Genomic DNA, 26,154 nt, shown 5'->3' with positions numbered 1-26,154 from the left:
GGGTCTTTTTACTAAACTTTGGCATTTTGGATTTTACATGCCCTCTACTATGACATTGGGCATCGGCCTTGGCAAACGACGTTGATGGCATTTCGTTGTCTGTCATGACTAGTGACAGCAGCTTAAGCACTAGGAGGAAGTGGTTCTTGATCTTTCCCTATTTTATCCTCCATTTTTTGTTCTCCATTATTTTTCTGGAGTTATATAACACAATATGCGGCATAGGAGAGCGTACCCCTACACCTCACAGGGCAAACCCTGTAAAAATTATTTGGATTAAATATTAATAACCCCTTTTTCTCCTACGTCCTAGAGGATGCTGGGGACACTTCAAGAACCATGGGGTATAGACGGGATCCGCAGGAGACATGGGCACTTTAAGACTTTGAATGGGTGTGACCTGGCTCCTCCCTCTATGCCCCTCCTCCCTCTATGCCCCTCCTCCAGACTCCAATTTAGAATCTGTGCCCAGTGAGACTGGATGCACACTGAGGAGCTCTCCTGAGTTTCTCTGAAAAATACTTTTGTTAGGTTTATTATTTTCAGGGAGACCTGCTGGCAACAGGCTCCCTGCTTCGTGGGACTGAGGAGAAAGAAGCAGAACTACTTCTGTGAGTTTCAAGGCTCTGCTTCTTTGGCTACAGGACACCATTAGCTCCTGAGGGTCTGAACGCTAGGTACGCCTAGATGCTCGTTCCCAGAGCCCGCCGTCACCCCCCTTGCAGAGCCAGAAGTCAGGTGAGTAGAAGAAGATCAGAAGACTTCAGTGACGGCTTTGAGGTACCGCACAGCGGCCGCGATGCGCGCCATGCTCCCACACACAGCGGGATAAGCGCTGGGTTGTGAGCTGGCAAACTCCCTCTGTGTTTCTCTGACAGGCTTTTACTGTGGGTCTGTCCCCTATATGCCCAGTGTGTCTGTGGGTGTCGGTACACGTGTGTCGGCATGTCTGAGGCTGAGTGCTCTTCTCAGGAGGAGGCTGGATTAGGGACAGAAACGGCTGTGGGAGTGACCATGTCGGCACCGCCGACTCCTGATTGGGTAAATGTTTTGAGTGCTTTGAATGCAAATGTGGCTCTATTAAATAAGAGATTGAATAAATCTGAGTCTCAGAACTAGGCATGGAAAAAATCCGTGGAGGATGTTTTGTCACAGATCCAGACCCCCTCGGGGTCACAAAAGCGTTCATTTACCCAGATAGCAGATACAGATACCGACACGGACTCTGACTTCTGTGTCGACTATAGTGCTGCCAGATTAAATCCTAAACTGGCTAAGAGCATTCAGTACATGATTGTGGCGATAAAAGAAGTGTTACATATCACGGAGGATCCTGCTGTTCCTGATACAAGGGTCTGTATGTATAAAGGAAAGAAACATGAGGTAACGTTTCCTCCCTCTCATGAACTGAACTCACTTTTTGAAAAGGTTTGGGAAAATCCTGACAAGAAGTTTCAGTTTCCCAAGAGAATTCCGGTGGCATATCCGTTCCCCTCTGGGGATAGGGAAAAGTGGGAGTCACCCCCCACTGTAGACAAGGCTCTGTCACGACTGTCCAAAAAGGTGGCGCTTCCAGTCCCCTGACACGGCAGCCCTAAAGGAACCTGCGGATCGTAAGCAGGAAAATACATTGAAATCTATACGTCACTACAGGTACGCTGCTCAGACCTGCCGTTGCTTCGGCATGGGTGAGTAGCGCTATTGAAAAGTGGGCAGATAACTTGTCATCTGAGATAGATACCCTGGATAGGGATAGCATTCTTTTGACACTGGGTTGTATCAGGGACGCTGCAGCCTACCTAAAGGAAGCTGTGAGAGACATTGGCCTTTTGGGATCAAGGGCCAATGCCATGGCAGTCTCTGCTGGAAGAGCATTGTGGATTCATCAATGGAATGCTGATGCTGACTCTAAGAAGGCTATGGAGTCTCTGCCGTATAAAGGTGGTGTCTTGTTTGGTGACGGCCTCGCTGACCTGGTATCTACGGCTACCGCGGGTAAGTCATAATTTTTACCTTATGTTCCTGCACAACAAAAGAAAATGCACCACTATCAGATGCAGTCCTTTCGGCCCAATAAATACAAAAAAAGGCGAGGGACTTCCTTCCTTGCTTCTAGAGGAAGAGGAAAGGGAAAAAGGTCACCGGCTGTGGCAGGTTCCCAAGAGCAGAAGTCCTCTCCGGCTTCTGCCAAATCCACCACATGACGCTGGGACTCCTCTGCGTGAGTCCGCACCGGTGGGGGCACGTTTCCAACTCTTCAGTCAGTTCTGGGTTCGTTCGGCCCTAGACCCATTGGTGTAAGAAATAGTGTCCCAAGGGTACAAACTGGAGTTTCATGACGTTCCCCCCTCGGCGATTTTTCAAATCAGCCTTACCAGCTTCTCTTCCGGACAGGGAGGTAGTATGCGATGCGATACAAAAGTTGTGTCAAAATCAAGTCATTGTCAAGGTGCACCTGTCAAAACAGGGAGAAGGTTTTTTTTCGAGCCTCTTTGTGGTCCCGAAGCCGGACGGCTCGGTCAGACCAATTCTGAACCTAAAATCCCTCAATTTCTATCTGAGAAAATTCAAAAAATGCAAGATGGAATCTCTCCGATCAGTGATCTCCAGTCTGGAGGAAGGGGATTTTATGGTGTCGGTCATATCCCATACTTGGACGATGATCTTATAAAGGCGAGATCCAGGGACCGATTACTGCAGAGCATTACAATTTCCCTGACAGTTCTGCAACAACATGGTTGGCTCCTAAACTTGCCAAAGTCACAGTTGAGTCCGACGAAACGACTGTCGTTTTTGGGAATGATTCTGGACACAGAATTACAGAGCGCTTTTCTTCGAGAAAAGAAGGCTCTGGAAATTCAGAGTCTGGTCAAACAAATTCTGCAGCCAGCGAGAGTGTCAATCCATCAATGCACTCGATTGCTGGGGAAGATGGTGGCGGCCTACGAGGCCATTCAGTTTGGCAGGTTCCATGCCATAGTGTTATAGTGGGATCTGTTGGACTAGTGGTCCGGGTCCCATCTGCACATGCACCGACAGATAATCCTGTCTTCCAAGACCAGAATCTCACTCCTGTGGTGGCTTCACAGCTCTCACCTCCTAGAGGGACGCAGGTTCGGGATCCAGGACTGGATCCTGGTGACCACTGATGCGAGTCTCCGAGGCTGCGGTGCAGTCACACAGGGGGAAAATTTCCAGGGAAAATGGTCAAGCCAGGAAGCTTGTCTACACATAAACATTCTGGAATTAAGGGCCATTTACAACGGCCTTCTACTAGCGGAACATCTTCTTCGTGATCTGCCTGTCTTGATTCAGTCGGACAACATAACAGCAGTGGCGTACATAAACCGCCAGGGCGGAACGAAGAGCAGAGCGGCAATGGCAGAGGCCACAAAAGTTTTCCGCTGGGCGGAAAGACATGTAAGCGCTCTGTCAGCGGTCTTCATTCCAGGTGTGGACAACTGGGAAGCATACTTCCTCAGCAGACACGATCTCCATCCAGGAGAGTGGGGTCTTCATCAAGAGGTCTTTGCAGAAGTGACAAGTCGTTGATGAATTCCTCAAATAGACATGATGGCGTCTCGCATCAACAAGAAATTTCCGAGATATTGTTCTAGGTCGAGGGACCCTCAAGCAATAGCGGTGGACGCCCTAGTGACACCGTGGGTGTTTCAGTCGGTATATGTGTTCCCTCCGATTCCACTCATTCCAAAAGTGATAAAGATCATAAGAAAAACAAGGGTTCATGCAATCCTCATTGTTCCGGTCTGGCCAAGGAGGGCATGGTATCCAGATCTTCAGGAATTGCTCATAGAAGATCCCTGGCCTCTTCCTCTATGATAGGATCTGTTACAGCAGGGGCCATGTGTGTACCAAGACTTACCGCGGCTTCGTTTGACGGCTTGGAGGTTGAACGCCGGATCCTAGCCCAAAAGGGTATTCCCAGTGAAGTCATTCCCACACTTCTTCAGGCTAGGAAAGAAGTAACGGCGAAACATTATCACCGTATTTGGAGGAAATATGTGTCTTGGTGTGAATCCAAGAAGGCTCCTACGGAGGAATTTCAGCTGGGCCGTTTTCTCCGTTTTCTGCAAGCAGGTGTGGATGCGGGCCTAAAGTTGGGCTCAATTAAAGTACAAATTTCGGCTTTGTCAATTTTCTTTCAAAAAGAATTGGCCTCCCTTCCGGAAGTTCAGACTTTCGTGATAGGCGTGCTGCACATCCAACCTCCCTTTGTGCCCCCGGTGGCACCATGGGATCTTAACGTGGTGTTGCAGTTCCTGCAGTCTCATTGGTTTGAACCTTTACGTAAGGTAGAGTTGAAATTCGTCGCTTGGAAAGTGATCATGCTGTTGGCCTTGGCCTCTGCAAGGCGGGTGTCTGAATTGGCGGCTTTGTCTCACAAGAGCCCCTATTTGATCTTCCATGAAGATAGAGCGGAGTTGAGAACTCGTCAGCAATTTCTGCCAAAAGTGGTGTCATCGTTTCACATGAACCAACCTATTGTGGTGCCAGTGGCTACTGATGCCTTATCGGAATTGTCCTGTATGATCCCAACAAGATTGGGGCTCCTGCTTCCAAGCAGACTATTGCACGCTGGATCTGTAATACGATTCAGCAAGCTCATTCTACGGCCGGATTGCCGTTACCGAAATCGGTGAAGGCCCATTCTACCAGAAAGGTGGGCTCATCCTGGGCGGCTGCCCGGGGGGTCTCGGCGTTACAGCTTTGCCGAGCAGCTACTTGGTCGTGTTCAAACACTTTTGCAAAGTTTTATAAGTTTGATACCCTGGCTAAGGAGGAACTCTTGTTTGGTCAATCGGTGCTGCAGAATCATCCGCACTCTCCCGCCCATTCTTGAGCTCTCTCCCCATGGTTCTTGAAGTGTCCCCAGCATCCTCTAGGACGTAGGAGGAAATAGGATTTTAATACCTACCGGTAAATGCTTTTCTCTTAGTCCGTAGAGGATGCTGGGCACCCCTCCCAGTGCGTACTGTATCTGCAGTGGTTATTTGTGGTTACACACATGTTGTGTTACGTTTCTTGTCAGCCTGGTGCTGCAATTGTTCATGCCGTTGGCTTGTATTCTGTTGAATGCCATGTTCTGTGGCATGTTTGAGGTGTGAGCTGGTAAGATGCTCACCGTTGTTTAACAAAAAATCCTTTCCTCGAAATGTTCGTCTCCCTGGGCACAATTCCTATAACTGGAGTCTGGAGGAGAGGCATAGAGGGAGGAGCCAGGTCACACCCATTCAAAGTCTTAAAGTGCCCATGTCTCCTGTGGATCCCGTCTATACCCCATGGTTCTTGAAGTGTCCCCAGCATCCTCTACGGACTAAGAGAAAAGGATTTACCAGTAGGTATTAAAATCCTATTATTTGGAGTAAATAATATACAGCACAGGACAGCACCACTGAATTTATATGGCAGCACCACTGTACTGGATTTATACGGAATTATATGGCAGGATTACTGGAATTATACGCCAGTACCACTATAATTATGCGGCAGGATTACTGGAATTATACGCCAGTACCACTATAATTATGCAGCAGTCCCACTGTAATTATACGGCAGGATCACTGGACATATACGGCAGCACAGGAACACCACCACTGGACTGATGCAGGATAACACAGCACCACTGCAATGGACTGGATTTATACAGCAGCACTGGACATATGGCAGCAGAGGACACCACTGTGACTAGTCACTGGGCTGACTGATGCACAGGACACTACCACTGGTCTGATGCAGGACAACACAGCAACACTGTTAGGGACTTATTATACAGCAGCACTGGACATATGCCAGCAGAGGACACCACCACTGTGACTGGACTGATGCAGCACAAGGCACGGACACTTAGAGAACAGAGACACGTCCTCTCTCTACACTCAGTCTGGGTTCACTACGGTATGCCGGCAGTCGGGCTCCCGGCGACCAGCATACCGACAGTGTGGCGAGCGCAAATGAGCCCCTTGCGGGCTCGCTGCGCTCGCCACGCTACGGGCATGGTGGCGCGCTACCACGCTATTTTATTCTCCCTCCATGGGGGTCGTGGACCCCCACGAGGGAGAATAAGTGTCGGTATGCCGGCTGTCGGGATCCCGGCGCCGGTATACTGTGCGCCGGGATCCCGTCAGTCGGCATACTGAAGACCACCCCTCAGTCTACATCAGTTTTTCATCCTAAAAAAGGAAGGAAAAAGAGAAATACATCGTGTGTACTGCTTCAAAGCTGCATATTTGTTTAAAAACATCTATTTATTTTTCTATAAAACTGCATGTGGTTTGGGAAGGCAGTCCCAGAGCAAGATACTGCTGTGTTGTTGTTTTTTTTGTTTTTGTTTTTTGTTATCACCACTACATGCAAGTTTTACTTTAAAGTAGATTTAATTCCATTAAAAACATAAACAAATATATCACAGCAGACAATAGTAAGCAGCACACGTACAAGAAAACAATCAATAAAAGCTTATCTGTCCAGGTGGCATTCCTAGGTACAGCAGTTCAGTCCAAATACGTTTCGTCTTTCATATGGACTTCATAAAGGGGATACCAAGTTTTATCCCAAAATATTTTATTCACTTCGGCACCATTGGACTTTTTTTTTTTTTTTTTTTTAAATCACTTTATTTCAATATTTGCACTAATCAGGCGCTTGAAGCATATACCCCAATCCACATCCGTTTCCTGTGTGATCCAGAAACACACATACTTGTTTTAAGCAGCCACCCTAAATTAATGGGGAGTGCCTGAATATATTTATACTTTTGTCACTTTCTAAAAATACACCTGAGCGCTTAGTTCTCCCTCGGTTTTTTTAGTCCTATCTATCTATCTATCTATCTATCTATCTATCTATCTATCTATCTATCTATCATTCATTCAATTAGTGTTGGATCCTATCTGACACTTTAGTATGCTATTGCAGGCCGTATATCTGCCCGTTCCCCCCCCCCCCCCCCCCCCCCCCGATTCCGTCCATTCATTTTCGACTGCGCCGGTGTCAAAAAAACACGAGGATGAACAGAGATTCTGCTCATCCATGTTTTTTCCGATATGTTGGAATTTTCGACAGGGTGGAAAACCCGCACTTCAATTGAATATTGACGTGTTGAAAAATGAAGATTATCGGTGATAAATGCCGTCTTACCGTCCTGTCAAAATAATTGAATACTACCCATAACCTACAAGTCACACAATTAAATTGTTCACGCTAGACTGTTTTAACAGGGCGCTGCACCCTGCCTGATTTTTAAAGAGCAAAATGTGCCCTGCACCTTCAGCGGCTTCCTGCTGAAACAGCCTGCCTTGCCGCCACTGCATGAATAGATGCTGTGCGCACGGTATCTATTCACAGGAAAGTGAGCGCTTGGGAAAAGACCCAGCACCATCGTAGGTGCTGGGCACGCCCCCATTAGTGATGTGGAGGGACAGGGCCACACTCCTTTTTCGCGCATACTCCTCCTCTCTGCCTGCCTGGAATCCTGGAGGGAACACTAGAATTAAACAACACACACAAAATTGCATATATGCTAGAGGGTAACCATAAAACACCCACATGGCGAAAAGCCCACATGGAAATTGCATTATGACAGTGGGGTTTTTTCCACATGCAGTTTTCCTGTGGGCTTCTTCCACGTGTGTTCTTATCTTGTTACCATTTGTGATATGATGGACCTTTTGTTTATGACTGTGGGTTTTTTTCCGTGTGGAATCTTCCAAGGGTCACCAAACTATAGCGATGACAGAGTTATGCTTTTGACATATGACTTATAATCAACCAGTCTGTATGACATGGTGGGTATTGTAGACTTCCACAAAACCGGAATAGCAGCATGTGCTGCATTTCCTATATGTCGGAGAAGAGAGGATTTAAATACAGATAGCGGGACATGGGAGTGGTTCAGTAGCCAAAAAGCAGGGTCAAGAGAGGAACTTCGATTTGTAATATACGCCTTGCAATATCGAAAACATTGGACCAATATGTGAGCAGGCAGGGACAACTCCACCAAATATGCTTCAGAGTTCCATTATCTGATAAACATCTTCAGCAAGTCCTGGAAACTGACGGGTATATTGCATGTAATAATGAAGGGTGTCTCTACCATCGCATGAGAATTTTCCATTGTGTTTCTCTAATTGTGATACAAGTAGAGCTATAATGGGTTTTGAGGAAGATTCTTTGCCAGTCTGAGGCAGATTAAGTAATACCCAACTCCGTTTCCCAGTACTTAGACCGGGAGAGGATGGGGGAGCTCGGTTTCAATAGCAAGGTTTTATACAAAACTGAGATAATGTGAGTACAGGGCATTGGAGCAACACACAATTTTTCGAAGCTTGTTTTCTCTATCTGGTTAATTCCAGAACCCTGTTTAGATGTACTGCTTGGTAATAGAGTCTAAAGTCTGGCAGTTGAAGACCCCCCCCCCCCCCCACCCACCCACCCACCATCATTTTAGAGTCAAAAAGGAAAACTTTATTCTAGGATATTTCCTAGCCCAAACAAATTGCCTGATCAATGAGTCGAGAGACTTGAACCAGGTTCCAGGGGTCTGCATTGGCAAAGTTTGAAACAAATATAGAACTTTGGGGAGAATGTTCATCTTAATTGAGTTAATTCTCCCCAACCAAGAGAGCGGTTTCAGATTCCACCTCAAGAAATCATTCCTAGTGGAGGTAAGGATCGTCGAAGTTCTTGGAAAAGAGGCGAGAGGTCTCTAGTGATCTTGACCCCTAAATATGTTATGTGGGAAGGTCGCTAAATAAATAGAAAAGACAGTTTTAGGCCCCCTATCATGTCAGAAGGGGCCGAAACATTTAAAGCAAAAGATTTAGAGAAGTTAAATTTAAAATTAGAGAGTAAGCTACATTTCTCAAATGCCAACATGAGCTTGGGTAAGGATATCACCGGATGATAGAAGTATCAATAGAAGGATTAAGAGCCCAATTGAGGGCCCCACCTAGCAGTATTATGTTGTTTGCTAAAAGAGCTATCCGATCCAGTGCATTGTCAATAAAAATTATTTGCTCCTGATTTGGGACGTAAATATTGATTAAAGTAAAAGGTTGATGAAAAATTAAATAAGTGATCAAAATAAGTCTACCGGGAATCAGCTTTAATATGAGATAAAAGGAGCCTCTGGAGAAGAGAATTGTGACACCCTTCGATTTACCATCTGGGTTATTGCTATAAAATCCAGTGGGAAAGCGATGGTCACAAAGAGGGGATCGTTGGCCTGTCTTAAAATGAGTTTCCTGAATCATCGCTATGCGAGTCCTTTCAGCCCATAGTTTACGCAACAGTTTGGACCGTTTGTCAGGAATATTGAGTCCTCTAGCATTTATAGATGAGATTTCAAGTTTTAGTTGGAGTAAACATTTACGTGTAAACTAACATGAGCTCAAGAGAAGATCCCTGGGGGGATGAGTGGAAGCGGGTTTGAAAAAGATGCAAGCAGAGAAAAGGAAGTACAAGACAGAGAAAAAATAAACAAGCATAACATCAAATGAGATACCCGCAGTTGAGAATGTAGGGTCCAAACTGTTGCCCAACATTCCAACAGTTAGTAGATCAATGCTGTTTGGCGGAAGGTGGGCCTGTGTAAGCCATCCATCCAATTTGTAACATCAATAACACTTCAAAAACACGTAAAGATATCAAGTCATGAACAAATAGCAATAGGAACATGCACATACAGTAAGTTAAATAAGTTAAGGTTGGAAAAACCTCCTGAAGATCAAATCGGCATAATCCGTAATAATAGACCTACTACTCCGCATCAAGTCTTATCAAGGGGTAGACAATCCGCGGAGGATTGAGAGCAACGTCCCGACCGCTGGACCTTCTGCCGTGTTGACTTTTTCTCCAAGAACTTCGAAAAGTCCAATTGAGCCAGTGGATCCGTCCAATCTGGGGTCACTATCAAAGGGAGGCCTAAGTCGTGCAAAAAGCTGGAAGATCTGAAGGTGATTGCAAGAAACATGGCTTCCCAGAGAAGGACACCTGCAGACTGAATGTTAAGCCACACCGGTACTTTATTTGGCGTTTTTGCAATTCATCTGTGAGAGGCCGCAATGTTATGCGCTGTTTTAACGTATGCCATGATAAGTCTTGATAATTCTGGATAGTGATGCCTTTAAAGTCCACAATGTCTAATTGCCGAACATTCTGCATTATCTTTTCCTTTTGGGAATGATAGTGCAATCTGGAAATTACATCTCTCAGCTTGTCTGAAGAAGACCCTCTAGGCCGATGAGCCTTATGAGCTCTGTCAATGACTATTTCAGACTATTTCATTGTCGGCGTCAAGGATCTCATTGAATATTTTTGTCAGTGCAGGAATCACATTGGGAGGTTGTATGCCTCTGACCCTGGTATTCTTCTACCCGTTATCCAAGTCATCGATCCGAGCTTTTATGGTGCGTAATTCAGTCGTTTGAAGAGCCAGGATATCGGGACAATTTAGAGAAATCTGAGTCAGTGGATTCTTGACCGGCCTCTAAAATGTCAGACGTTCAGAAAACATTGTAAAATCCTGCTTCACAGACGCAATCTCCTGTTTGATGGTGGACTGAAGGTCGTGTTTAGTAGGCAATGTCTTAATGTATGCTAACATTTCTTGTAAGTCCTTTCCCATTGTATTAGACGGATGAGGAGGAGAACCTGTCATCGTGGCGGGTCTTGAAGGAGCAGATGGGGTTGGGCAAGAATCCCACGTGGCGGGAGCTCATTGTTGACAGATTAGGGAGAAGGAAAGATCTCAAATCAGCTTGAGGGGTCTCTGGTTTGGAAAGAGGATTGTTCTTCTTTGCGGACTTTCCTGTCTTTCCCATACTGCGGCATCAGAGTAGGTCTGAAGACCAGATCATCAGAGCAGAGGTGTCATAATGGAAGTGTGGTATATAGAGAGAATTGGCAACGAACACAGGCCCCCTGTGGCCACACGCTAGACAGACATTATGAACCAAGCCGGTCACATGACAAAATAAGTGTGGAGCAACATAAAAGGGTCAGTGCAGGGCGCTTCATCCAGGTATAAATCACCAGTGATCAGATGTTGGTTTTAATATAAAGTTCCGCAAAGTTGGTTAGGTGTAGGGTGACCGAGAAGAGCTTGGTGAGCCGTTCAGAAATTCACTGTACAAGTCTGTTATTCACATAGCAGAAATAGCGACTCAGGAGAGCAAGTAAAATAAAAAAAACATATAGGGCACCATACAAATGTCAAGAACAGGCTGGATCAGGGTACCAAAGCTGCAGAGATTCCCTGTAGACCCCTGACTATATGTTAACAGGTCCTTAGGTGCAGCTGGGTCTGGAGGCAGTAAATGCAGGACAGGGAGATGCGTCTACCAGTGAGCAGCACCACGTGGTGGCTAGAACCTAAAGGCAGGAGAACGGCTCTAGGGGCTAGTCACAAGAGAGCAAAGAGCTTACCAGCTCAGCAGAGATCTCCTTATTCCAGCCTGGTACTCATTACATAACATGGGACGGCGTACCCCAAGTCAGAGTCCTATCTGCTTCATGGAAGGAGCTTCAGTCAATAGGTAGGTACCAAGGGGTCCGCAGGAGCTCTCTTCGGTGTAGGTTCAGGTGATGCAGGCAGGGTTGAGCGGGGGGAAGTGAGAATCCCCAACAGGGAACAGCTGCAGACACTGTGGAGCCCGAGAGCTAAAATGGCGGCTGCGATGAGAGCTTGCATCCTCTCACAGCAGGGCACCAAAAGAGCAGGTGTCAGGTCCCAGGATGTCCGCGGCAGCTCCCTCAGTGATTCCCAGCCGCAGACTGGTGCACCACCTAGCAGCGGTGGAAGGTGTATGCGCCGGCCGCGTCCCCAATTCGGTCCGGGCGGGGATGTGTCAGCCACGCGTCCAGGGTCATCTTACTGATGAGGCTGCAGGAAACAGGGCAGCAGCGGAAAGTCCGATGGCCAGCGTATGCGGCTGTGCTGAGGTAAGCAGAGGTGGGTGTCAGAGCAGTGCACCACAGCTCCTGGGGAAGTGGGTCAGCCAGCTCCGTACCACCTGCTGAAAGTTGGCTCCTGGTTTCTGAGGGATGCGCCGGCCTCAACCTGCAAGGGGGCTGGAGGCCCCCCTCCAACTCGGACACCGTACACACCAGGTCCCGGTGGGGTAGCAGCGTTGGTGCATGGTGTAGTGGGAACTGAATACAGGCCAGGGCAGGGTATATTATATGTAAAAAAATGATGACCCGGAGCTCCATACAGGCACGTCTTCCCTGAATGCCTGCCAAGCCACTCCCCCCTCCCCCCCAAAAGTTTGCTTTTTGTGTTCAACTCTGTTCATGTATTGCTGCTGTGCAAAACCAGTTTACCAATGCTAATTAGTTTCCTTCTTAAATTATCCTCCCTTTTTTTTTTTTTTTACATACAAAAATGTACTAAGCTGATGCAGAAGGCGCAGAGCAAACCCGCTAACTAATAAGACTGTTTTGTCTAGCAAGATTATTGTAATACAAAGAATCCTTGCTGTAATTTAAGAGAAACATGTAAACCTATTTTAAAAAGTTTTGTTCTGAAGTGATTAGAAGGTTGGATTTTTGAAATGACATTTAAAGTCTGCGCATTTACAGACAGATGTCTGCACACTTGTATATTCACTGGCTGACACATTTTAAACATCCACTGCTAGAGTTATTTCATTTGTGAGAATGAGGAGATCTGCACAGTTAGGGGACACGGAGTTGGGAAATACTGCGTAAGTGGTATTTCTGCTATTAGAAAGCAGGTTGATATCTGATGGTGTAATTTTGACTTGTGTGGCAGCAGGAGCTGCCACCTTATCGACTTCACTGGAGAAATAGGTAAGAATTGAGAATATAAAGTCATGTTGAACATCTACAGCATGCTACACTTTGACAACTTTTGAGGCTCACTCCTCATTTACTTCTCCAAGTGCCAGTCTGGCAGGCTAAACTGGCAGCTCCTGCTGCTTTATCTACAATTGCAAGGCTTAGGAAGTGTCTCCAGGATGCAGACTCATATTGGACTTTGACCCAAGGTTGTCTACTAAATAGAAAACTCCATTTTAAATGGAGTTACAGTATTTAAATAAAAAAACAAACAAATGTCACAGCTCTGTAAAATTCCATTCAGTAGTTTTTCTTTTTTAATACTGTTCTGTAGCAATTTGCTAGCATCTTCAGGTCTAAACAATCTATGAATTAACTTGTTTTCAGAACCCATGAGGAAATCCGAACAGAGGACGAAGTTCAGCAAGTTACAGTTGAGGTGGAGCCTAGACATAGCACTGTGGTTGGATCAGAAGAAGAAAAGCAAGGGTGAGAGAGAATCTATGATAAGTTCTTTGTTAGCTGTGATGACTACACTTGTACTACCACTTCCATGCTAGCAAGCGGTCATGTAATTTAAGTATGGTATAGCGTTTTGTTTTATACCATTTTAAAGCTGAAATTTTTTTATTATTATTATTTATTTATGTAGCACCACAAGGTGTAGTAGTGCCCAGTTACAGCGCACATAATCAAATAAGCAGAACAAGAAAACAGTGACTTAAGCCAGGTACACACTCAAGCAATTTCGGGCCGATATGGAGTTTCATAACGACTTATCGCCTACAACGCTTAGTGTGCATGCATAATTGTGTGCTCCCACTTGTCACTAGTGGCTGTCTCTGGTTGTCCGTGCTGCATGTCAAACCTAGCAATTTCGCTATCGTCCTTGTTTTTGGTAATGAAGGATGGAACGATCGTTCTGTCCTTCATTAACATCGCTGCAGTTTTTACGGGCAATCCTTGCTGGCGGGCATTAGTTTCCGTTGTCAGAACAAATGTCCGTCGTCTCATTGTGTACCCACCCTTATGGTTCAAGACCATATATGACAAGTACAGGGTATATAAACATCTCAGCAGACCCTGAAATAAATATTAGCGTGACAGAAAACCAAGGGATGGTTTAAGTGAGGGAAGGAAAGGCACATGAGGGAAGAGGGCCCTGCTCGTGTGGGAGGAGCAGACAGGGGTGACACAGATTGGGTAGACTGTGAGAGTGGAACAGAGTTATGATAAGAGTTAGCTGGGTTTGGTAAAGAAGTGTGTCTTGAGAGCCTGTTTTAAAGTTGTTGTTGTTTTTTTATTTTTAAGAGATTTTGGGGTATATGCAATTGCGGTCGAATTCCGGCTGAAATTCGACGTTTTTGGATTCGACACAATTAGACAGTCGAAACCCTCCCGCCGGGACCCGAATTCAATATATTCAATAAATAACGGATTCGACAGTCCCGCTGTCGAAAAACGTACCAATTGACGAATAGTGGGCGGCCTGGATTCGACTTCATCGACGGCACAAAAGTGTTAAGAAAATCCTGAAAAAAAATGCGTGGGGTCCCCCCTCCTAAGCATAACCAGCCTCGGGCTCTTTGAGCCGGTCCTGGTTGTAAAAATACTGGGGGGGAAATGACAGGGGTTCCCCCGTATTTTAACAACCAGCACTGGGCTCTGCGTGCGGTCCTGGTGCCAAAAATATGGGGGACAAAAGACGGTCCCCCGTATTTTTCACACCAGCACCGGGCTCCACTAGAGAGATAATGTCACAGCCGGGGTACACTTTTTTATATTGGTCCCTGCGGCTGTGGCATTAAATCCCCAACTAGTCACCCTGGCCGGGGTACCCTGGAGGAGTGGGGACCCCTTAAATCAAGGGGTCCCCCCCTCCAGCCACCCAAGAGCCAAGCCTCCCTCCAAGCTAGTACTTGGAGAACCACAAGTACCAGCATGTGGGGGGGAAATGGGCACACTGGTACCTGTAGTTCTACTACAAAAAAAATACCCAAATAAAAACATTACATACACACCGTGACAGTACATACATGCACACCAACATACATACTTACCTATGTTGACACGAAGAGTCTGTCCCCTTCTCCACGTAGAATCCAAGGGGTACCTGTAAATAAAATTATACTCGCAACAATCCAGTGTAGATCGGTCCTCTTCTTTGTTTGTAATCCACGTACTTGGCAAAATAAAAAAACGCAAAACACGATCCACGCACTGAAAGGGGTCCCATGTTTACACATGGGACCCCTTTCCCCGACTGGCGGGACCCCCCGTGACTGCTGTCAAAGAGGGTCCCTTCAGCCAATCAGGGAGCGCCACGTCATGTCACTCAGGCGGCGCACTCGAGATACATGTAGCGCATAGGCGCTCCATTGTATCCAATGGTGGGAACTTTGCGGTCAGCGGTAGACCGCGAGGTTATGTGGGGTCACTCTTGTATATAAACAATACTATGTTGAATCCACTTTTGTTTTATCGTTTGAGTTGTGGAAGTTAACTATACGCCAGTCTTGGGATCAAAACATTGACAATTACGCCATTCTACAGAAATATGTGAATAAAGTGAATGATCTTTTTATCTCTGTGGTAAAGAATTTCATTAGCTAGTGCTCCATTCCACCTCATGGATATATATCCGTATATGTGAGTGGACCCAGAATTTGGGCCCATTAGGAGCACCCTCCGGTTATCCTGGAGACGATGAGCGTGCGGGACTTTGGGATATAGGTATAGATAGAGAGAGGGAGATATATATGTATACAAACAGAAAATTCAGCACTCACCATAGCAAGCTCACATATCCTCACCACATCAACAAATAAATGATGGGGGTTTAGTTAATGAATTGGCCAATGCACATAAGCCTGCAAACCGATCGCCAAGGTATCCTACACTATCACAGAGTCTTAAAACCTGACAACTGTTTCACACATAATATAACTGCAAATATACCTACTTGGTTTAATGTGCACCTGCCAAATACCTTATGGCTTTTAAAGGTACACTAGTCACTTGACACTGGCTGATAATTTACTAAGGAACAGCTGACACAGGTTAAAGATAATTGAGTCTACATAGGGGTGCATGAAAAAGCTTGTGGCCACAGTTAATAAGATTAACCCTGCAATATACAAACAGATCTAAAACCACAGCACTTGCCACCCCAGAAGCGGGGTACATGACTGCACTTACCACTCATATATATAATATGTATATACAGGTTGAGTATCCCTTATCCAAAATGCTTGGGACCAGAAGTATTTTGGAATAATTGCATACCATAATGAGATATCATGGCAATGGGACCGAAGTCTAAGCACAGAATGCATTTATGTTTCATATACACCATATACACACAGCCTGAAGGTCATTTTAGCCAATATTTTTAATAACTTTGTGCATTAAACAAAGTTTGTTTACATTGTGCCATCAGAAAACAAAGATTTCTCTTATGTCCTAGAGGATACTGGGGTTCCATTTAGTACCATGGGGTACAGACTGGTCCACTAGGAGCCATAGGCACTTTAAGAGTTTAATAGTGTGGGCTGGCTCCTCCCTCTTTGCTAGGGGAGCTCTTGAGGATTATTATTTTTTTTTTTTTTTTGAGTTCGTTATTTTACAGGAGGCTGTTTGGCAACAGTCTGCCTGCTTCGTGGGACTTAGGGGGGAGAACGGCCTAACTTCCTAAAGAGTTAATGGTCCCGTTGCTCCGCTGACAGAACACTGAGCTCCTGAGGGAGTCATTCGCAAGCCCCACCACGGCGAGCGTACCCTCCTGCAGCACACCGCCACCCCTAACAGAGCCAGAAGATATGAAGAGTGGTGAGTACAGCGCCGGCGTCCTGGTTAGCGGGTCGCCGGCGGGTATGGCGGCAGAAGGGTAGGAGCGCAGCTCTGGATGCAGGCTGCGCTCCAGAAGGCTCAGACAGCATATGAATGTGTATGTGGACGCTGCTGAGGGGTGCGCTGAGCCACCGCTGAACCCTACACTGGAAAACAAGTTCTGACAGGGACTCTAACCTGCTGTCAGACATATATCACCTCAGGCTAGTATAAAGAAAGTGCGGGAAGCTGCGCGCCATTACCGGGGGCGGGGCTTCACTCAGAGCAGACCCAGCGGCTCACCAGCGCCATTTTCTCCCTGCAGATCTCTACTACAGGACACTGACGGGGAAGCACTGCCCCTCCCGACAACTCCAGCATACCTCTGCGGTACCAGGGGGTTATAGAGGTAGGGGAAGCAAGTAAATAGTACTGACTACCCTATTAAGGGTAGTTAGTCTGCGCCTGGCTTTTATTACTATATTAGCTATATAAGGCGCTGTGTGGCTGGTTTCTTCATACTCTGGGGCTCTCTCTGTGGGAAATTGTGTCTGACATTTTCCTGTGTGTGTATGTGTGCATATATCTCACATTACCATATCAAAGAACTGTGGGGGTCATTCCGAGTTGATCGTAGCTGTGCTAAATTTAGCACAGCTACGATCAGGCACTCAGACATGCGGGGGGACGCCCTGCACAGGGCTAGTCCACCCCGCATGTCTGTGCCGCCTACCCCCCAACCCTCGCAGATATGCAATAGCATCGCACAGCGGCGATGCTTTTGCATTTGAGGAGTAACTCCCGGCCAGCACAGCTCTTGCGGCTGGCCGGGAGAACTTCTTCGCTTCCCCTGGTCGCAGCGGCTGCGTGTGATGTCACGCAGCCGCTGCGGCCTGCCCCTCGCACGGTCCGGCCATGCCTGCGTTGGCCAGACCGTCCTTTCCTGCCCAGCGACCGCCTCTGCCTGTCAATCAGGCAGAAGCGATCGCTACGGACCGACTGTCTTCGGCCGTCCGGCATGCGCCGGCGCATGCGCAGTTACGACCCAGTCGCTGCACTGCGATAAACTGCAGCGAGCAATCGGGTCGGAATGACCCCCAGTGTATCTTGTACAGCGGAGTGTTTCTCTTCACCTGGAGAGTCTCTTCACCTGGACAGTTCCCGCACATTCTCAGGGTTCTGGGTCCAAACCCCATTGGGTGGACTCCATAAGGGGGATGATTTCAAATATTTCTACCAAATTATACCATAGTGAGAAGAAGACACAGTTTTTAAGAAAATCTGTGGAGGATCTGATGAATAAAGATAAAGCTTTCACAACTGCGCCTCTCACCCCACCCACATATCCACAAAAGCGTACACTGGCCCAGATATTGCAGGCTGACACTGATGACGAGGGGTGACGCAGCTCTCGCCCAAGGGGTGCAAGCTATGATTGAGGCCATTAGGGACGTATTGCAAATCACAGAGAAGGTACCTGTTGAAGACTTAGTCTTATTTTAATGTAAAAAAGAAATCCTCGGTTACTGTGCCTGCAGCAAAGCAGTTAAGCTCCTTATTTGAAGGAACCTGGGAAAATCCAGAGAAAAAAAATCCAGATCCCTAAAAGGTTACTCATTTCTTTCCCTTTCCCTCAGGAGGATAGGAAGAAGTGGAAAAACCCACCTACTGTGGATGCCTCTGTGTCTAGATTATCTACAAAGGTTGTTCTACCTGTCCCTGGCGCAGCCTCCTTAAAGTATATGGCTGACCGCAAACTTGAGTCTACGCTGAAATCACTGTACACAGCTGCAGGCGTGGCCCAGAGACCCACTATTGCTTGTGCGTGGATCTCTAGGGCCCTTGTAAAATGGTCAGCGCCTTAATTGATGATTTAGATTCCATGAATAGGAGTGAAATTCACTTGCTTTTGCATCACATACAGGATTCTGCAAGCTTCATGGTGGAGGCCATGAAGGAAATTGGCCTGCTTATCGCACGGGTTACAGCTATGGCAATTTCAACACGCAGAGGACTGTGGCTACGCCAATGGACTGCGGATGCAGACTCCAGGAGAAGCATGGAGAGCCTGCACTTCGCAGGTGAGGCCCTGTTTGGGGACGCACTGCATACGTAGATATCCAAGGCAACTGCGGGTAAGTCGAAATATCTTCCTTCCGCAGCTACACCGGCTAGGAAATCATATCCTGCACCTACACTGCAGTCCTTTCGGTCCGCAAAGTTTTAAAAAAATCCAAAGGTCCTTACACTTCCTTTGAGGTCGAGGTAAATCTAGAAAAACTGCAGCGGCAGGTTCCTGGGAACAGACCTCAGGTTCTGCTTCCTCAAAAGCTTCGGCATGATGGTGGACCACACTGCCTGAGAGTCAGGCAGGTGGGAGCAAGATTAAAAGATTTCAGTCCCGTCTGGGTGATATCATGCCTAGACCCCTGGGTCAAAGATATTATAGCCCAGGGGTACAGACTGGAATTTCATTAACTCCCACCTCACAGATTCTTCAAATCAGGCTTGCCAGCTTCTCAGGAAGACAGTACAGTCCTGCAGGAGGCTATTAAAAAATTGGTTCTGACACAGGTTATTGTTCCAGTTCCACCTCAACTACAGAACAAGGGTTATTACTCCAACCTGTTCACGGTACTGAAACCGGATGGTTCGGTAAGACCGATATTAAACCTAAAGTCCTTAAACCCCTACTTGCGGGTATTCAAGTTCAAGATGGAGTCTCTGAGAGTGGTAATCTCAGGTCTGGAAGAGGGGGAATTCCTGGTATCTCTGGATATCAAAGATGCGTACCTTCACATTCCAATCTGGCCGCCTCACCAGGCCTATCTAAAGCTTGCACTACAGTACTGTCACTGTCAGTTCCATTTGGCCTCTCCACTGCACCGAGGGTGTTCACCAAGGTCATGGCAGAGATGATGCTCCTCCTCCGCAAGCAGGGAGTGAACATAATTCCATACCTGGACGATCTACTGATAAAGGCATCTTCCAGGGAGAGGTTGTTGCAGAATATTGCTCTCTCAGCTCAACTACTTCAGGATCATGGATGGATTCTTAATCTTCCAAAATCACATTTGGAACAGACAAGGAGACTTTCCTTCTTGGGGATGATACTCGACATGGAAGTACAGAGGGTGTTTCTTCCTTTGGAAAAAGCGTTGGTGAGCCCGTCAATGGTCCGGGATGTCCTGAAGCTAGCCCGGGTATCTGTTCATCAGTGCATTCACCTTCTGAGGAAGATGGTAGCCTACGAGGTATGGAAGATTCCATGCAAGATTCTTCCAGCTGGATCTTCTGGACAAGTGGTCCGGATCACATCTTCACATGCACCAGCGGATACGCCTGTCGCCGAAAGCCAGAATTTCGCTTCTCTGGTGGCTGCAGACTTCTCACCTGATCGAAGGCCGCATGTTCGGAATTCTAAATTAGATTCTTCAAACCACAGATGCAAGCCTCAGAGGTTAGGGACCAGTTCGCGGGGGAAAAACGTCCAAGGAAAGTGGTCAAGTCAGAAAGCCATCTTTCCAATAAACATTCTGGAACTAAGGGCCATATACAATGCCCTTCTACAAGCGGCACATCTTCTGCAAGACCAGGCCATTCAGGTTCAGTCGGACAATGTAACGGCGGTGTCCTACATAAACCAACAGGGTGGAACGAGGAGCAGAGCTGCAATGTCAGAGGTAACAAGAATTATTTTTCTCTGGGCAGAAAGACACGCAGTGGCACTGTTGGCAATCTTCATTCCGGGAGTGGACAACTGGGAAGCAGACTTCCTCAGCAGACACGATCTCCATCCAGGAGAGTGGGGCCTCCACACAGAGGTGACAAGCCAGTGGGGAGTACCTCAGATAGACGTGATGGCCTCTCGTCTCAACAAGAAGCTCCGGCTGTACTGTTCCAAGTCAAGAGACCCGCAAGCAGTGGTGGTGGACGCGCTGGTAACTCCATGGGTGTTCCAGTCAGTGTACGTGTTTCCCCCACTTCCGCTCATCCCATGGATTCTCAAAAGAACAAGGATTCAGGCGATCCTCATTGCTCTGGACTGGCCAAGAATGGCTTGGTACGCGTGTCTTCTGGAACTACTGATAGATGATCTGAGGCCTCTTGCTCTTCGCGAGGGCCTTCTACAGCAGGGGCCGTTTGTCTATCAAGACTTACCACGGCTACGTTTGACGGCATGGAAGTTGAGCGTCAGATTTTAGTTTGGAAGGTGTTTCCGAACAGGGTGATTCCTACTCTGATCCAACTTAGGAAGGGAGTAACGTCTAAGCATTACCATCGTATTTGGAAAAAATATGTATCTTGGTGTGAGGCCAAGAAGTTTCCTGTGGTGGAGTTTCAACTGGGACGTTTCCTCCTCCTTTCTGCAAGCAGGTGTGGATGTGGGCCTACGCATGGGCTCCATAAAGGTCCAGATTTTGGCCATTTCCATTTTCTTCCAGAAACAGTTGGCTGCCCTCCCTGAGGTTCAGACTTTCTTTGAGGGGGTTCTGCACATGCAGCTGCCCTTTGTGCCTCCTACGGCTCCTTGGGATCTTAACGTGGTGTTGCAGTTCCTGCAATTGGATTGGTTTGAGCCTTTACAGGAGGTAGATGTAAAGTTTCTTATGTGGAAGGCTGTAACACTGTTGGCCTTGGCATCAGCAAGACGTGTATCAGAGTTTGGGGGCATTGTCTCACGAGCCCCTACTTTATTTTCTATGAGGATAGAGCTGAGCTCAGAACGCGTCGGCCGTTTCTTCCTAAGGTTGTGTCGACTTTTCATATCAACCGACCTGTTGTGGTGCCAGTGGCTACTGACACCTCGGCTACTTCGAAGTCCTTGGATGTTGTGAGGGCCTTGAAGGTATATGTGAAGCAGACAGCTTGCCACAGGAAATCGGACGCGCTGTTTGTGCTTTATGATCCCAACAAGATTGGGTGTCCTGCTTCAAAGCAGACAATTACTCGCTGGATCAGACTAACTATCCAGCATGCTTATTCCACGGCAGGATTGCTGAATCCAAGATCTGTACAGGCCCACTCTACTCGTTCAGTGGGTTCTTCCTGGGCGGCTGCCCGGGGTGTCTCGGCTCTACAGCTTTGCCGTGCGGCTTCTTGGTCTGGTACGAACACATTTGCAAAGTTCTACAAGTTCGATACTTTGGCCTCTGAGTACCTAAAGTTTGGTCAATCAGTTCTGCAGGAACCTCAGCACTCTCCCTCCCGTATTGGGAGTTTTGGTACGTCCCCATGGTACTAAATGTAACCCCAGTATTCTCTAGGACGTTAGAGAAAATAGGATTTTAATTACCTACCGGTAAATCCTTTTTTCGTAGTCTGTAGAGGATACTGGGCGCTCGCCCAGTGCTTCGTGTTTCCAGTAGTGTTACTTGGTTAAGTATTGGTTCAGCTGTTGCTGTTCATGTTTCTTGTTTGGTTAGCATGGCTTTCCTTTTGATTATGTGTGTGCTGGTTCGAATATCACCACTGTCTGTGTATATCCTTCTCTCGAAGTATGTCCGTCTCCTCGGGCCCAGTTTCTAGACTGAGTCTGGTAGGAGGGGCATAGAGGGCGGAGCCAGCCCACACTATTAAACTCTGAAGTGCCCATGGCTCCTGGTGGACCCATCTATACTGGGTATGGTACTAAATGGAACCCCAGTATCCTCTATGGACTACGAGAAAAGGATTTACCGGTAGGTATTTAAAATCAGCCCCGAGTCAAAGGGGCAGGTTCAGCCCCAAAATGTCTGCATCATGAGCAATTAAACTACAAAGTTCTTGTTTACAAGCCGGTTCCAAGTGTCGCCGTCTTTCGTGTTACATGTGTGATCAAAATTGGAAGGCACCGGAGCATCAAGTTTTAGACCAGGGAGTGCCGGTTTATTCATCCTGTTTATGTGTGTGTGTGTGTGTGTGTGTGTGTATGTATATGTATATATATATATATATATATATATATATATATATATATATATATATATATATATATATTATAATATAATATCTCTCTCTATTGTGTATATTGTATATGTCTATCCTGAAGTAAAGCGCCCAGGGGTTTTGAAACGTTGATTATTGCATGGATTAAATTATCTGCACATTAAGCAAAAGTGCAGCCTCATTCTTACAAACTGTGTGGATACTCTGAGTAAGGAGAGATAAGAAGATATCTATGTACCTCAGACTGTGCCTATGTCCATGTAACACATTTTGAAAGTGCTTCTTTCGTTCTGCAGAGAGGCCTCTGGTTGTGTGGGGAAGATCTGCCCTATTGAGGAAACAGGAAGTCAACGGTCTGAGGAAGATGATGAGGTGCCTGTAACAGACATTTATTTTGTAAGTTCACTGGTATATAAAGTATTTTAGGTGCAGTAACTAACTGGGTAGTTACAGTCATTGAACATTAAAGAGATGTCCACCAATATACTGAGTTTAAAATAAATCTTGGCCATATAAAAAATATTTTTAATAATAATAATGTCATTTAGAAAATAAGTTGTGGAGGCTTAATTTCCCTCATATATTCTTTGTCAGCTGAGTGGCCATCACCCTCGCATGACGCTCATGAGTGTGCCTTGGAAGCTGACTTAGGTCATACATTGGATGGGGACGGCTCATCTGAGATTTGTGAAAATGCGGTTTCCAGTTCGATTTGTGCTTAAAAGAAAGTAGAACATTTATAAATGGAAGACCTAGAGTATAAGCATCCTTTTCTTTCTTTTTTCTCAGCACCCCTAAGATAATTTTTTTGTTTTTTTTTTTTCCTAGGGAAAAATAAGTAAATTGTACTTGTATGTCATCCATAGGTTCAGTTATGTGGTGGTGTACTGTTGTACTTTTGATTGTCCACATGTTTTATGATTGGCAGCCACTAGCACTGATTTTTACCTTGACCCCCAACCTGAGGCACCCCTACCAGAGCCTTATGGCACCCCAGGGTGTCTAGGCACCCAGTTTGAGAATCACTGAACTATTGTATAGGTGGTACTGTGTACCTTCCCACCTCAGTAAAATGTTTCCAGATACAGCGAATAGATGCTGAAGAGGTTGTGCCTCTGAAGGGACCTTCCTTCATGTTTGATGGTCATGCCCAAAAATTCTGAATCTTTGGCAGGATGTCACTGACCTCATCTCCCTTATTCTCCAGATCCCTGTCCCATGCGAACCGAAGTTGTTTTTTTTATTATTATTATTTCTCTTACGTCCTAGAGGATGCTGGGGACTCCGCAGGAGACATGGGCACTAAGAAAGAACTTTAGGTATGGGTGTGCACTGGCTCCTCCCTCTATGCCCCTCCTCCAGACCTCAGTTGATTACTGTGCCCAGAGGAGACTGGGTGCATTACAGGGAGCTCTCCTGAGTTTCCTGGCAACAGACTCCCTGCATCGAGGGACTGAGGGGAGAGAAACAGACCTACTTTAATGTTAGGCTCTGTTTCTTAGGCTACTGGACACCATTAGCTCCAGAGGGAATGGAACGCAGGTCTCACCCTCGCCGTTCGTCCCAGAGCCGCGCCGCCGTCCTCCTCGCAGAGCCGGAAGATAGAAGCCGGGTGAGTATGTGAAGAAAGAAGACTTCAGAGGCGGCAGAAGACTTCAGATCTTCATAGAGGTAACGCACAGCGTTAACGCTGTGCGCCATTGCTCCCACACAGCACACACACGGCAGTCATTGTAAGGGTGCAGGGGGGGGCGCCCTGGGCAGCAATAAGGACCTCCAAATCTGGCAATAAGTATATATACAGGCTGGGCACTGTATATAAAAGAGATCCCCCGCCAGTTTTTTTAATTTTTCAGCGGGACCGAAGCCCACCGCTGAGGGGGCGGAGCTTGTTCCTCAGCACTCACCAGCGCCATTTTCTCCACAGCACACCGCTGAGAGGAAGCTCCCCGGACTCTCCCCTGCTTACCACGGTGAAAGAGGGTTTTAAAAAAGGGGGGGGCACATAATTTGGCGCAAATACATTATAACAGCGCTATCTGGGTAAACATATTGTGTTTTTTTTCCTGGGTCATTAGCGCTGGGTGTGTGCTGGCATACTCTCTCTCTGTCTCTCCAAAGGGCCTTGTGGGGGAACTGTCTTCAGATAAGAAGATTCCCTGAGTGTGTGGTGTGTCGGTACGCGTGTGTCGGCATGTCTGAGGTAGAAGGCTTTCCTAGTGAGGAGGTGGAGCAAATGAATGTGGTGTCTCCGTCGGCAATACCGACACCTGACTGGGTGGATATGTGGCATGTTTTAAGTGCAAATGTGAATTTATTGCACAAAAGGTTGGACAAAGCTGAGTCCAGGAATTATGCAGAGAGTCAGGCCCTGCCTGCCCCTATGTCGCAGGGACCCTCTGGGTCTCAAAAGCGCCCACTATCCCAAATAGTAGACACTAATACCGACACAGATTCTGACTCCAGTGTCGACTACGATGATGCAAAGTTACAGCCAAAATTGGTTAAAAGTATTCAATATATGATTATTGCAATAAAGGATGTTTTGCATATCACAGAGGAACCCCCTGTCCCTGACACGAGGGTACATATGTATAAGGAAAAGAAACCGGAGGTAACCTTTACCCCTTCTCATGAGCTGAACGAGTTATTTGAAAAGGCGTGGGAATCTCCAGACAGGAAATTGCAGATTCCCAAAAGGATTCTTATGGCGTATCCTTTCCCGGCTTGTTGATCAGCGTGTCACTTGCACTGAAGGTGTTACAACAACACTGCTGGATTCTCAATATCCCGAAGTCACAGTTAGTTCCTACGACTCGTTTGACCTTCTTAGGCATGATTCTGGATACGGACCAGAAAAAGGTTTATCTTCCGATGGAAAAGGCCCAGGAACTCATGACTCTGGTCAGGGACCTATTGAAGCCAAAACAGGTGTCAGTGCATCATTGCACTCGAGTCCTGGGAAAGATGGTGGCATCTTACGAGGCCATTCCCTTCGGCAGGTTCCATGCGAGGACCTTCCAATGGGACCTACTGGACAAGTGGTCCGGGTCACATCTACAGATTCATCAGTTGATCACCCTGTCCCCCAGGGCAAGGGTGTCTCTCCTGTGGTGGCTAGAGTGCTCACCTTCTAGAGGGTCGCAGGTTCGCCATTCAGGACTGGATTCTGGTAACAACTGACACGAGCCTCCGAGGTTGGGGAGCAGTCACACAGGGAAGAAACTTCCAAGGTCTTTGGTCAAGCCGGGAGACTTGTCTTCACATCAACGTCCTGGAGCTGAGGGCCATATACTACGCCCTTCGTCAAGCGGAGACTTTGCTTCGCGACCTACCGGTTCTGATTCAGTCAGACAACATCACCGCAGTGGCTCATGTAAACCGCCAAGGCGGCACAAGGAGCAGAGTGGCAATGGCGGAAGCCACCAGGATTCTTCGCTGGGCGGAAAATCATGTAAGTGCACTGTCAGCAGTGTTCATTCCGGGAGTGGACAACTGGGAAGCAGACTTCCTCAGCAGACACGATCTACATCCAGGAGAGTGGGGACTTCATCAGGAAGTCTTCGCAGAGATTACAAG

The 26,154-nt window shown here is 46.9% G+C and overlaps 1 protein-coding gene across 6 annotated transcripts in view; it reads left to right on the top strand.

The window, feature by feature from the left end:
• Positions 1 to 26,154, top strand: part of PIP5K1C (phosphatidylinositol-4-phosphate 5-kinase type 1 gamma) — a 336,412-nt gene that overhangs the window by 284,920 nt on the left and 25,338 nt on the right. For all 6 annotated transcript variants that reach the window (XM_063914840.1, XM_063914837.1, XM_063914838.1 and 3 more), the window contains 2 exons: positions 13,207 to 13,308; positions 22,872 to 22,971. In XM_063914840.1, the coding sequence (XP_063770910.1) occupies positions 13,207 to 13,308; positions 22,872 to 22,971 (202 nt within the window). The remainder of the gene's footprint in view (positions 1 to 13,206; positions 13,309 to 22,871; positions 22,972 to 26,154) is intronic.

This window comes from Pseudophryne corroboree, chromosome 1, assembly GCF_028390025.1.
Source record: "Pseudophryne corroboree isolate aPseCor3 chromosome 1, aPseCor3.hap2, whole genome shotgun sequence".
NCBI lineage: Eukaryota > Metazoa > Chordata > Amphibia > Anura > Myobatrachidae > Pseudophryne > Pseudophryne corroboree.
The sequence above is the reverse complement of the archived record's forward strand: the minus strand, read 5'-3'. Positions and strand labels throughout refer to the sequence as shown.